The sequence below is a fragment of the Spermophilus citellus genome (assembly GCF_964194105.1).
Source record: "Spermophilus citellus genome assembly, chromosome: 7".
Lineage (NCBI taxonomy): Eukaryota > Metazoa > Chordata > Mammalia > Rodentia > Sciuridae > Spermophilus > Spermophilus citellus.
The window spans coordinates 108,627,349-108,641,618 of NC_138188.1; the positions used below are offsets into that span (position 1 = coordinate 108,627,349).

Genomic DNA, 14,270 nt, shown 5'->3' on the forward strand with positions numbered 1-14,270 from the left:
GGCTCCTTAACTATCGGTAAGATTCTTGTCTGTTCATGCTGAGACGTGGGGTCGAAGGCCAGAAGTTACCCAGAAGTGATTTTAAGCAAGCACATTTTCAAGTTCCTGCTAGTGTCATATCTGTTAACAACCTATTTGCCAAAGTAAGTCACATACCCGAACCAGAGGTCAGTGAGGGAGTGAGGAAGTATATACTTCACCTCTCTGGCAAAGAACTAAGAAGCTAAGTGATGAAGGCATAGACAGCTGTAGGGAATGGAGAATGATTAGGACCTGTGAAAGGTCTCAGCTTATGGGAGCTATTCTTAAAGCCAAACCCTCCAAGGATATTAAAAGTAAACAAAATCAACAAAAACATTAAGTATAAACACCACAGCTTGGGTTGTACCACGTTGGTAAAGCACAGCAATGTGTGCTTTATAACATGGAGACCAGGGTGGCAAAGGGCACAGGGCTCTGAAGGCAAACACACTTGGACCAAATCTGAGCTCAACCCCTTCCTATCTTAGTGAATCTGAGCAAGTTACCTATCCTCTCTGAGCCTCAGTTTTCTTATTTGTAAAAGCACATTTATCATAGGGTATTGTAAAAACATGTGTCTGCCATATAATGAGTGATTATTAAATGTTAATTATTCATATTATTATTGTTGTTATGTATTTTTTAATATCTAATATAATTAGCAGGAATCAAGAGGCAGAAATGATACAAAATAAATTTGGTTGCTTCAAGCGTAGAACATACCATTTAAACCACTTAAGGAAATCAATCTTTGTAGCCAGTTACTGCTAAAAGGAGAAATAGGAAGGAAAAGGACTGACCCCTTGTGGTACTTCATGACTTGTACATATCCTCTTGTTTATCATCATTAGAGTTAAGAGCTTTCAGCTTTCTTATGATCAGACCCAAACAACATGGAAGCTTGTACCTAGAGACAGGACAATGTAGCTTCCCTATACCCTCTGTTTGGAAGCTTTATGACCTTGCCTCTACTGTTAAAGTGCTGTGGGTACAACTCCTATATAGTACAGAGAAGGTGGCCCATGATGTGAGCTGTTCATACCTCAACTCATCCCTCTCTGCACTATTCATCTCCTGCCCTTCTCCTAGTAACGCCTCAGGAATGCCCGGGCAACATCCATCCATGTTCATTAGGCTCCAGGGCCAACTGAGTTAGTTGCTCTTTTAGGGACTGCTTCCTCACAAGGTCTGTTACAACCAAGGACTAACTTTGGTATGAAGAGAATCACGGTCACTTGTAAATTGCTGATGGCATAGCCTTCATTCCCTAGTAGATGGATGGAACCCTCAATAACAGGCTTTTGCCCTAGTCTCCATGATCTTGTTCGCTTCTGGGGAATTCTGTGTTCCAAGATTTTTCTCCCTTGATTCTGATGCTGGATTAGTCAGTCCTATGGGGATGCTTGAAAGTCACAGTCACCTGGTGCCTGAGCAGTGGGACTGAGTTGGTTGGAGATTTGGTCAGCCGTTCCCATGACCAGTGCTCACTTCTTCTTCCCACAGCCATCTTGAGTGAGCTCTTACAGAGGGAGAATCGTGTTCTACACTTCTGGACCTTGAAGAAACGTCGGTTAGACCAGTGCCAGCAATATGTGGTATTTGAGCGCAGTGCTAAGCAGGTATGTCCAGAGCTTTCCCTGGTTTTGTCTCAGTTGTGAGGAGTATAGAGGCCCCAAAAACCAAAGCTTGGGACAGTCCAGAAAAGGGCACAGCCACAGGCAGAGTGAAGACAGGAGGTGGGAGTGAAGAGATGAAAGAGAACAGGTTGCATTTGTCAGTCATTCAAATTTAAACAAGCACTCTGTTCTGGGTTTGGCTCCAGCAGATGTGAAGGGATACCAAGGAACTCACCATGCTCCTTGCTCATGGATGACACTGGGCCTGGCTAGGAGAGTTCCCAATCTAATGCTTTAATGGTGGGATATTCCACATGAGGGGAGAACTTATTTATTAAAAATAAATAAATAAATAAATAAATAAATAAATAAATAAATAAATAAATAATAAAATAAAAATAAAAACACCTTCAGAGCTACATACCTATCACATCAACAGTCCTTGGGTCCAGCATGTTGGCTCAAACCAAGAACCTTCCTTGCAGTATAGCATGTTTTCCTTCCAATAGCTGCCTTCTGAGGGACTAGGTGGGTTGTTTCCCCCCACAGGCACTGGACTGGATCCAAGAAACGGGTGAATATTACCTCTCAACACATACCTCCACTGGAGAGACCACAGAGGAAACTCAGGAGCTGCTGAAAGAATATGGAGAATTCAGGGTGCCTGCCAAGGTAGGAAACATCCCAAACCCCTCCCCAAGTCCACCTAGCACCCCCCATTCTGGCCAGCTTCACATGATGGAAACAAGCCTAGCCTCTGGAAGCATGTTTAGGAAAGCATGTTTTCGCCTTTGAAATCTGAATATCAGAAGAACTGCAGCTGCTGGGTAGAGCAGCTGTAGGTGGGAAGTCAGTTGCTGTACACTGCTTCCAAAGTTTCTCTTTGGTCCATATTCTGGGATCCGTTAATATTCTTTCAGACCAAATAAGGTAAAAGTGTATATTCATGCTAAAATGTGCACACACCTGTGCGTATTTACACATATCCACATATTCTTAAAATTTGAATAGCTTGGGAAGTCTATCTTATGGGAAGGGCCAGTGACTGTGGGTGGGTTGTAAATTAAGTTTCATTATTTCCATCCGGACTCAAACCTGCTAATGAGTTGGGAGGGGAGAACAAGATATGCACATGTGCTCACATCCCTATACACACTGAGGGAGTACTATAATGGAGGGAAATATGATTTTTGTCTGCTTTCACAGCTAGCATTTGATCTGACAACACTTGGGTTTGAATAAAAATCTGATCTGTCCCAGCTCCCTATTTGTAGTGTCCCCATTTCTTACCAGGGCTCCTTGCCACATAGGACCCTTTCTTGGCATCAATTCCACACTTTGGCAGTTGCTCTTCCCAGGTGAGAGCTGCTTTGGGGGCGCCAAGGAGGAGAACCTATTAGTGCTCTAACCTACTTAGATCCCCTCTGTCACTACCGTACATGTTCTTCCAGTTTTGTGTAACAAACTAAGACCTTAGCCTCATTCCTGAGGCTAAGTGATTATTATGATGATAATTCAAAAGTGAATTATAAATCCTACACTATGAACATTCAATATTAGGGTGCTGTACCTTGCATTACTGTGGTTTTTGGGGTCATTTTGCCTAATGCAATGAACTGTGAGTTCAGATAACAGACTCATTTCAATATCGGCTAAAGCAAATAGCACAAAGGAGGTAGTAGATACACAGAACCTTGTTCAGATCCAAATGAAAATGGGAGTTAATAAAATGAGTAATGGGGTTTGGGTCTAACTTCTCCTCTCCAGATGGTACCAATAATGAACCATTAACAGGCTGAGTAGTATCAGCCCCATTGATGTTCCTACCTGCAGAGGAGGGACTGCAGCAGATAACCCGGAGCTTCTTTAGGATCAGAATCTGTCTGTAACCAATGTGAAAATGTGGAGAACTATCCAGTCAATTTAGTTCATCCTTTCTTTTCCACCTGCTTCATAACTTCCTCCTCTTTTCTATTTACTGTTACCACCCTAATGTGTCCCAGCTTCCTAAATGAGTTCTATACATGTGGCCTTTTCTGCCTTTTAATCTAGACTGTTCTTCGTATCTTGAAAAGGTCACTGGTCACATTACCACCCAGTTCAAGAACTTTAATGGTTTTCCAGTGCTTCCACCTAAAGCCCCATAGCTTCTACAACTATGCCCCTCCACCTCCCCAGTATTATCTTCAATTATTCCTTTACGCAAGTTTTGTGCTCCACCTGAATGAGTGTATTTCCTCACCCTTGGAGATATACATTATATACTTGTTTGCCTTCGTATATTTTTCATATCATTTCTCTACCTAGACTGTCCTCCCCTTCCTTCTAGTTTGTGCTTTGTAAAAGGAGAGCATCTTTCTGGTACTGTGCCATCTCCTCTGTGATCCTGCCTATGTGCCAGGGTGTGACCTGGCCCTTCCTACCCTATAGCCCTTGTCTATAAAACCTTTTGGCTCCTGACCTGGGCTGTCTGTTCTCCAATAGCCTGTGAAATGGTATCTCCTCTGTAAGCCAGCAAGCTCCTGAAGGACACTTTGTTCATGCTGTATTCCCCCCAGGTAACCTAAGCTATATCTTATAACATCGAAGAGAGGCCACAAACTTGCATGAATATAAGGGAAAAAGGAAGTCTGGGTCAATTTCAACACCATCTCCCAAACTGATCTTTAAAATGATTTTTCTACTTTGGCTCTATAGGTTCTGTCTTCCTCCCAGCTTAAATATCTCTATTTCTAAGGTATCATTTTTCCGTCTATCATGTTCCAGATCTCAGGGTTATTTGTATCAGTCTCTACAGGATAACAAATTCAGCTGATGAGCTTCTGAAAAAAAGGCAATAGCCCCCTGTCCCACCTCAGTCTAGTTTCCTTGGGGCAAACCTCTTTTCACTAGTCATCATTGGTTTTCATCTGTATAACCAATGAAATTAATTTAAAATGGAAACTGGATTGACTTTGAATCACAAGAGAGTTAATATGAACAGGGCAACAGTTTATATTGGGTTATTATATCGAATTTCAAAAAGAGATCAAGTAAAAGAAACACTGATTATTAAAAGGTACTTCTATATTAAACCCCAGAAATATAAGAATAAAAATGAGATAGAGTTTGGGTGAGTATAAAAGGAAAATGAAATTTCATAGGATGGTGTCATACCTAGACTATCCAATTGGAAGAATACAAAAGATATTTCCTATTGTGGGTTTCAAAACTCTAAGGGTTCACGGCACACAGTGATAGAAAAGGTTAATTATCTTGACATTTACAACTCTGTTTCTTCTAAAAGCAAAACTTGTTTTTAGATTCTCTTGTTTTTTTTAATCACATCTCATTGATTTTTTAGTGTACTCACAAAGTTGTACAACAATTGCTACTGTTTAGTTCCAGAACATTTTCATCATCCCAGAAAGAAAGCCCATACCAATTAACAGTCACTCCCCATTAACCCCTCTCCTTAGACAACTCCTAGTCTACTTTCTATCTCTATAGATTTGCCTGTTGTGTACATATCATGTAATGGAATCACATAATCAAAATACGTGATCATTTGTATCTAGCTTCTTTTCCTTAGCATATTGTTTTCAGGATTCATCCATGTTTTAGCACTTATTATTCGTTTTTATGACTTCCCTCATTTTTATGGCTGAATGATATTCCATTGTTTGAATACATCACATTATATTTACCATTCATCAGATGAATGTTTTCCTTATATCTAGTTTGGGGTTATTACAAATAATGTTGCCATGAACATTCATGTACAAGTTTTGCTGGGAACATAGGTTTTCAGTTCTCTTCTGTGTATACCGGGGTATGGAATGAATAGGTTCTATGGTGCCTCTATATTTAACTTTGAGAAACTGCCAAATTGTTTTCCAAGGTTGCCATTCTATTTTATACTCTCACCAGCAATGTCTGGGTTCCAATATCTCTACATGTTCACCAACACAAAGCTATTGTTTGTCTTTTTGATAGAGCCATTTTAGAGGGTGTAAAGTAGTACCCATTTTAGTTTTGTTGCTAGTAACCAATAATGTTGAGAAAACATATTTTAGACTGGTAGTTTTATCTCTGAAATGAAAGAAGACATGAGAGAAACTGGACTTAATTCTTTTTAACACAAGAGAATAAATCAGTAATAAAAGTGACTAGAGTCTTCGCTGAACTAAATTATGTCTTCTTGGAATTCAGCAAGCAAGGATAGGGAACACTGGAGAGTTTCAGACAGATATATATGTTAGACTGAGAAAAGTAGAATCTAAATATTTAGTTCAGATAAAAGATGGGCATGGTTCCGTTTCTGAGAGCCTTAGAGGGCTTTAGCTCATATGTGATGGGAAATCTGGAAGGGTTTAGCTTTTCATCTATAATGCCAGATGATCTCCTGTGGAATGAATATGAAGATCTATTTCAAGAAACCTGTTTACCTGCACAAAGAGATTATTACTAAGCCCATATCTACGAGAAATATACAAACAGTAAATATAAGGAATCCCAGTAATGAAAGGCAAATATGGAAGATTAGGATGAGATAATAGGACTAATATCAAGGAAATTAAACCTTAAAGACTTGTAAAATGTGCCCAAAACAAAAGAACTTTAAAAATGTTATTCAGAGTAAGGCTCACTAATTAGAGAGAAAGATGGTGAAGTATTAATTGGTCAAAGAAAATTTTAAAAAGGGAGGGAGAAAGGACAAATAGAAGTGCTAAACTTCTCTTTTAAAACCTTGGTCTTTCTCAGCAGATAACATAGAATTCAAAGTGGAAAGGGCAGAACATACATTAGGGGACAGTTCTGGATTTCCTGGTCAGATGAATTATAGTTCCCCATTTGTCCACAGATCTTGTTCATAATTCTGAACCTATTCTTTAACAACTGCTACAGTTCAACCTCACCAATCCATATAAAAGTTACTATCTTTGGTGGAAAGATTTGAGTTTCAAATTTGCTTGTTATGGGGGGAAGATAGTGTATGGTTGTGTGTAGGAAGAAAGAAGATATTATGTGGCTGGACCTCCCAGGACATCAGAAAAAGCTGAATCACAGCCCCATTGGAAGAACAAGAAATGTGCCATTGTCTCACCTCTGGAGATGACAACTAGGATGTCACCTCAGACCAAGACCAACTTGAGCAGCCACATTGTCTGGTCTTCTCCCTGGAGCAGAGGATCAGGGATTTCTGCAGTGTCCACCAATATGAGGATTCAGCTTCCCTTTTCCTCCCCCATCTCCCTTCTGCATTTCTACTCCTTCAACTCGCCACCCAAATCCTGTCTCTGCAATTCAAATCCCCAGAAAGATAACCTCAAATTGGTCCAGCATTCGCTACTTTTTTTATTTAGACAAAACTTTCAGGCTAGGACACCTCAGAAATTACTGGCCTCATACTGATGGGCCGCCTTCATGGGATAAGTTTTTGCCTCTTACCAGCTATACACAAGAATGTGGCAGGTCATGTGGTGCTACTGCAGTCACCATTGCCATCACTTCAGACTCTACTCTATGAGGTCATGGCCACAATGGTGTCTCAGTGGGCCAAAGCTGACAATTAATTCTTCCCACTGGAGACCCACAGCTCTTGCTGGTTCTAGCTCTACTGACCTCCACACCCAAGCTTTGCACCTTCATTCACCAGTTCCACCATTCAACATTTATGGCGTGCCTGCTCTTTTCTGGACACTGGAGATAGATAAACAAATATGATATAATACTCACCTTTTAGGAGTTCATCGTCTAGTGAGGGAGACCTAAATAACTCTCCATGACATATACTAAAATACAGGCACCTCTATGTGGTACTATGGGGACAAGGGGAAGGGCCTTGTGTCTTTTGGGGAGGAAAGGAGATGAAAGAGGGACATTACAATGAGTGGAAGGTGAGTAGAAGCCCTCACCACAGGGAGGGGCATGTGACATTCACCAGGTTGCAGTTTAGGGTCTTGGAGAACAGTGGAGATGGGCCACTACCTCAATAGCTGGGCCCTGGGTTAGAGCTTGTCCACACTGCTTAATTCACTATTTGCTCCCCAGGCTCCTAGAGTATCTGGAATATTCTTGGCCACAAGCCACTCTCCTGATTGATGTTTTGATGCTTCAGGATGCAGTTTCCCCTGACAGAGCTGCCTTGGTAGAGCTGCAGCCACCTACTGGCTGCAAAACCCCATCTCATGAGTGAAATCACCTTACCAAGAGCAGAGAATATGTGTGTTTAGAATTTTACATAAAACAGATTTCTTGATATAACAGCAAATGTTAAGCTCTGATTAAGTAAATAGCAAACAAAAAAAACCCCACTCTTTTCATGAAAAAAAAATACCTAAATGCAATAATATATTATAGAAGTCCTTAGGATACCAGATTTCTTTTCTTAATCAATTCCTGTTGCAATTACTCTTCACCTTTTATGGCTGAGGGCTGTTTCTCCTATCTTCACACCCACCTCCTCTCCTCCACGCCAAAGCACTTTCGCCCTTGACTTCCAGCCCACTGTCTTGAGATAGGAGCCGCTTGGTGTGTTAGAAGAGCCAGTGGAGAGCCAGCACCCCAGTCTCCCTGGCCACGTGGCAGACAGAGCACTCTGCTGGTCCTTCTAGGATTTCTTGGGAGAGTCAGTCTCCCATAGGAATGACTGTGAATGAGCCTGAAAAGGAGGGAGTAGGAGGGTTAGAAAGTGAATAGAGCCTTTTCTATTGCTACTCCAGTGACTTCTTGCCTCAGTTTCCCTCAAGTATCTATATTATAGCATGATCAAAATTTTGGACCCTATTTTCCTCCAACCCAAAAGACTTTTTTCTTCTAAGAATATAATTTAAACCCTCCTTTCTTTCCCTTAAAATTTTCAAGTTTCCCTGAAGATTGTAGTCTTTCAAAATTGAAACTTAAAAGACATGCAAATGTTTATATCTTAATAAGCCTTCTATTTCCATATCTTATCTAATTTGAACCTCACCTTCCCATGAGACCTCTGCCACCTTTCCATGCCACTCTACCTTTATTTTTCCCCAATTAAAAATCCTTGTGGTTTTTTACTTCTAATTTTGACATTCAATTACATGATGCTTTGAGTAATAGATTTAACTATTCTTTGTGAAAACCTTGTCCCCTCCAGTGATTATAGTCTGTTTGGTGGGGAATGAACATCTTTTTTTCTTCTTTTGTTTTCCCCCCAAGCCTGGCCCCATAGCTATCTGCATAAGGCTATAGACAGAGTAGACGCTGAACAAATTCTTACTAGAAATGAAATTAACCCAGTACATGTCAGAGTTTTACCTCATTAGCCCTCTAACAGATACTTTTTAAACCCTTTTTCTCCCTCCCTCTCTTTAATGGAAAATAAAGACAAGATCCTTATAGTAAAGGGGATAACATTTTCCCTTAGGTCTTGGGTTGGATTTCTTTGGCTCTTAGCATGTGCCAACTGACATGATATTTTACATCCTACCTCAGGCCTGTACAGGGAAAGGAGAGAACCAAGAACAAAGGAACAGAGACAAACAGGTGCTGTTGCTTACTAAGGATATGAATTTTGACCAGCCTTTAAAACGAAACCTCAGGTTTTTTCCCTCTGTAACTCAAAGAGATCCTTCCTCTACGTACTTTATAGGATGCTTTAAGAGTCACATGAATCTCAGATGCACTGATAACATACTCTATAGACCTGTAAAGCCCACTACCTTACATTGACGGTAATAATAATGGCTAGCATTTATAGCTTATTGGGTTCTTTCTATGGTTACTGTGAATGCCTACTATACTCTAGGCCCTGTTCTAAGCAGTCTGCATTATCAGCTTATTTAATGTTTGCAGCAACCCTTCGATGCAGGTATTATTATGATTCCCATTGTGTGAGTGCAAGAACCAAAGGGCACAGAGAGTTTAAGCAGCTTGCTCAACCTCTCCCAGCTAGTGAGTGACAGAGCCATCAGGCTGTGAGGAACCTATGGCTGCTGTGGAGAGAAGGGGACTTGGGGTGAAGGACACAAGAATAATGTAATCCAGTAACAAGACCATCTTTTGGGGCAGCAAACCAAGGAGAAGGTGAAGCTTCTGATTCAGTTGGCCGATAGCTTCGTGGAAAAGGGCCACATTCATGCCACGGAGATAAGGAAATGGGTGACCACCGTAGACAAGCACTACAGAGATTTCTCCTTGAGGATGGGGAAGTACCGGTACTCCCTGGAGAAAGCCCTAGGAGTCAACACAGAGGTGGGTAGAGGGTGTTGCCTACGCGGGCGTCCCCATTCTCCCCCTCAACACCACTCTTCTCATCATCACAGAGGTAAAGAGCATTTCCAGAGAGTCCTTCTGAGCCCTGGGACACTTGTCTTGTGTGTTTTTTGAGTGAAAGGGGAAGGATCTTGCTAATCCATTCACCTCTAGCCCTGTGGATAGTGTTCCATATAATGCAAAATTGGCTGGCCAAGAGCAGGACCCATTGCTATGGAGCAGAGTTTTTCTCTGTGTAGACTTAACTGTTGACTTGAGGACTAACCCCTTTATTTTGGCCTGATTGGTATCATCTCTTACTCAATTATGTTAATCAGCAAATTATTTGGGCCCCTAGTATGTATAATAGCACTCTTTCAAGAATAAGGGGTACAATTTGTACAAAGGCTGTTTGACATTTCAACTGAAAAATGGTACTATTTGCCATGAAGCAAAGGAAGACTGACTTTTAATATATTCTTTATAATAGGGGTCAGTACCCTATGAATTAAGAGATAAATACAGCCTAGCAGTTTAATCCTAGGATTTCTAATTCGTAAATCTTTAAATAGGCTCATGCTCTGAAGCAGAGCAGCCTAGAGAGGGAAATGGTCAAACCACTATGAGTTGAAGCAGTTAACATCTCCCCCAGGCTCTAATCTGAATTTCTTCTAGAGAGTTCCATCATGCATAAATACCAAATGATGGTTGAAATAAGTAGGGATGGGTAATTAGAAAGTTCAGTCATTGTTCAACCACTTAGCTTTTTATTTCCAAGGGAAATTGCTTGTTTAAATAAAAAATAGTTTGATTATTTTCCCTTGACAAATGAAACATGTTTTTTTGTCTTTATGTGTTTCTATTTCACATTATTTTGCTGGTGAAGAACCAATCTTGGACTAATTTATGACTCCGTATGTATGTTTAGATTTAATCAGGAACAAAGGCTTCTGGGACATAGATAAATAATGTCTATTGCTATGGATATTGATAGTAAACCTTTGAACTGAACATTTTATATCTTTTTTATTTGAAAAGAACAATTACCCTATGAAGAAGAGTGCTTGTGGGCAGGTGTTTGTAGGATTCCCCATCTTTTCATCCTCTCCATGATATCTTTCTGTTTTTCTGCTTTACTACCTCCCTGACCTCGGGTGAGTGATTTTTCTAAAGCTTCTCCAAGATGACCTCTGTGATCCTTCTGCATGTAGGATAACAAGGACCTGGAGCTGGACATTATCCCAGCGAGCCTGTCAGATCGTGAGGTCAAGCTACGGGATGCCAACCATGAAGTCAATGAAGAGAAGCGGAAGTCAGCCCGGAAGAAAGAGTAAGTGCGGTAGAGCTCCCACACAGCCACGGGCTCCTTGTCACTGGGCTTGGTTTTCACCGCCACCTGTCCCTTTTGGCAGCTAGTGTGTCCTTTTCCCCAGAGATGGGTGGACAAGCATGATGCTTCCATTGAGAATATGGGCTCCCTGGAGGCTTCTCGGTCTCTTCCAGCTGCCTGGTATCTGAGTCCGCTCCATGGATCAGGAATTTCCTAGGGTAACCTTCCTCCTCTTGGATCATCACATTTCCCTACGCAGTGTCAGAACTCAACAGTGACAAAACCAGATGTTTTTTTTTTTTCCTTCCCCTACAAATTTAGTTCTTTCTTCTAGTTTCCCAATTCTAGCCTCCCAGCCCTGAAACTGTGAAGGTAGTTTTGACTTATCCTTTCACTCCTTATGTTAATCCTTTCTTCAAAGTTGCTTTACATCTCTGCCCTTGTTTTTGCATCATCACAGTCTCTTGTTGGCTAGCCTCATCACCAGAAGTCTGAATTATCTGAAAAACTTGCCATGGTCTTCCCATGGCCAGCCCCTATCCCATTTCCCTGCACAGTGATGCCAGATGAGCTTACCAAGTGGTGATTTGTTGTTGCTAATTCCAGCGTTCTTCCAACCACCAACATCATCCAAACAGCCTTATACACATTTCTATCTACTTATCACTTCTCTCAGTAGCTATAATTATTCCCATTTTTCAAATAAGAAATCATACTTAGAAAAGCCAAGCAACTTTTCCCACACCAAACTATATAGAAGTAATCGAGACAGAATTTAAACCAGTTCTGACTCTTCACCATTCTGTATTCTGTGGTTTATTTCTATTATGTCCCCTACTAGCTTCAAATTTCAAATGGTTTTATGTTGTCCCTTAGATAATGGGAGACAACATACCCCAAGGTATGATCATCTGGACTCACCTAAGTCAGTCTTATTTCAAAATTCTTCCCAATTCAAATGACACACTTCAGTCATATCCTTTCATTGTCTCCTTTCAGGTCCACAAATAAGTTACATATTATTGTTCAGGCAGTATTCTTGGCCTAGAACCTTCGTATTTTTATTTCTTTTCCCTTTCCCATTGGTTTAGTTTTTGTTTTTTTTTTTCCCTGCATGGTTTTTAAATTCCGTTTTTTTTTGTTTGTTTGTTTTTGTTTTTTTGTGGTGGTGGTATTGAGTATACACTCAGAGACTCTTACCCTTGAGCTACAATCCCTGTCCTTTTTTTGTTTTGAGACAGGATCCTGCCAAGTTGTTGAGAAGATTACTTAGAATTTGTGATCATCCTGCCTTAGCCTCCCAAGTTTCTAGATTGCACCCAGCAATGCTATTGATTCTTTAAAATACAGTTCATGTCTTATGTATCTATTAATTCTTTATATACAACTTCTGTTGTCATTGGTTCATTCCTTTCTGAATTTCTACACCACTTTTCTATACTGATTTATCCTATTCTTATCTAATTGATTTCTGAACATTTCTTTAACTAGATTATAAATTCCTTGATGACAAGAAATATGTTATACTGTCTTCAGTGAACAACTAGATTAAAAGAGTATTGAAGATTAAAAAAAATGATCAAGAAAATCTTACAGGGTATCATTGGAGACAGAAACTGAAACCTTTGAGAAAGGGTAAAAACTTATCTAAAATAAGTACCACAGTACCAGCTTCCTCACTTGAAGCTAAGGGATACAAAACTGGCAAGAAGAAAGCAAGGCACACTTTTGGAGGCATTTAGTGCCAGGTGGCCCAGCCTATGACTTAGTCTAGGTATTCAGATTTCAGAATCTTTGCCTGGTGAGTAATAGGATTTTAAAAGGAAAGGAAGACATATCTAGATACTGGCCCAGTGAATGAATTGTGAAGGTCACATGTAAAGCTGCCAACTGTGTTTATTATCAGCTCAACAACAGCCTGGAGGAGCATCAGCAAGAAGACCCAGAGGATGCTGGCATTCAGACATTTTGGAAGAGTCCAAAGTTGCTGAGATTTTTATTAAGTGAACTCTGTTTTTTCAGAATATGAATGATACGGGGCCAGAATCAATTTAGAGAACTGGGACCCATTTAACATTAGCTTCTGGCTCTGTTCTCTACATATAATCAGCTCTCCATTCTTGTGAACATCTTTCTAAGATGTCCCATATCCTCTGATACAACTAACCATGGATCAGAACTATTCAGAAAAAAATTGTGCCTGTACTGAACATGTAGACTTTTTTCTTGTCATTATTCTGTAAACAGCACAGCATAACTATTTACTTAACATTTACATTGTCTTGGGTATTATGAGTAACCTAGAGATGATTTAGAGTATACAGGAGGAACTGCATAGATTACACAAATAGTATGGCATCTTATAGAAGGGACTTGGACACCTGCAGATTTTGGTATCCACGGGGGTTCTGGAAGCAATCTCCTGAGGATACTGAAGAGGGTCTGTATTCAAAGTAGGCAAAACACATTTTACTTTTTTAGTTGGTTGTGGGTAGCTGCTTACACACATTTCACATTAGTCAAGAATTATTGATTCTTGGATGATATGAAACAATGCTGTTAATCTTAGAAACCATTTCTTGATACTCTGCTTTCTTTATGGTGGGGTTACAGAGTCACACATATGCAGAGACCTCTGGAGGGATTTGTGAAGAATATTTTGACAGACTCTAGTTGGGTGATGCTGGAAAAAATAATAGTGCATCCTAAGATTAAGAAGCTCTGCCTATTTTATTGTATCAAAGTGAAATTGGACAACAGCTTCCTTGGAGCTGAAAAAGCCAAAGCTGCTCTGTAAAGCCAGAGATTGTTTCATTTGGGGAGTGTATATGGGGAAGGCTGCATGACAAAGGTGATTTAAACAACAGAAATGTGTTGTGTCAGACTTCTGAAGGCTGAGACTCTGGAACCAAGGTGTGGGCAGGGTTGGTTCCTTCTGAGGGCTCTGAGGGAGGGATCTGTTCCGTGCCTCTCCCCTCAGCTTATAGGTGACTGTTTTCATGTTCCACTGGTATTCATCCTGAATCTGTATGCCTGTATCCAAATTTCCCCTTTTCATAAAAGCATCAGCTGTACTGGATTGGGGAGCCCACCTA

The 14,270-nt window shown here is 40.4% G+C and overlaps 1 protein-coding gene across 6 annotated transcripts in view; it reads left to right on the forward strand.

The window, feature by feature from the left end:
• Positions 1-14,270, forward strand: part of KALRN (kalirin RhoGEF kinase) — a 662,170-nt gene that overhangs the window by 404,366 nt on the left and 243,534 nt on the right. For all 6 annotated transcript variants that reach the window (XM_081301760.1, XM_081301761.1, XM_081301757.1 and 3 more), the window contains exons 20-23: positions 1,525-1,640; positions 2,187-2,309; positions 9,663-9,845; positions 11,057-11,175. In XM_081301760.1, coding sequence (XP_081157886.1) covers positions 1,525-1,640; positions 2,187-2,309; positions 9,663-9,845; positions 11,057-11,175 — 541 coding nt within the window. The remainder of the gene's footprint in view (positions 1-1,524; positions 1,641-2,186; positions 2,310-9,662; positions 9,846-11,056; positions 11,176-14,270) is intronic.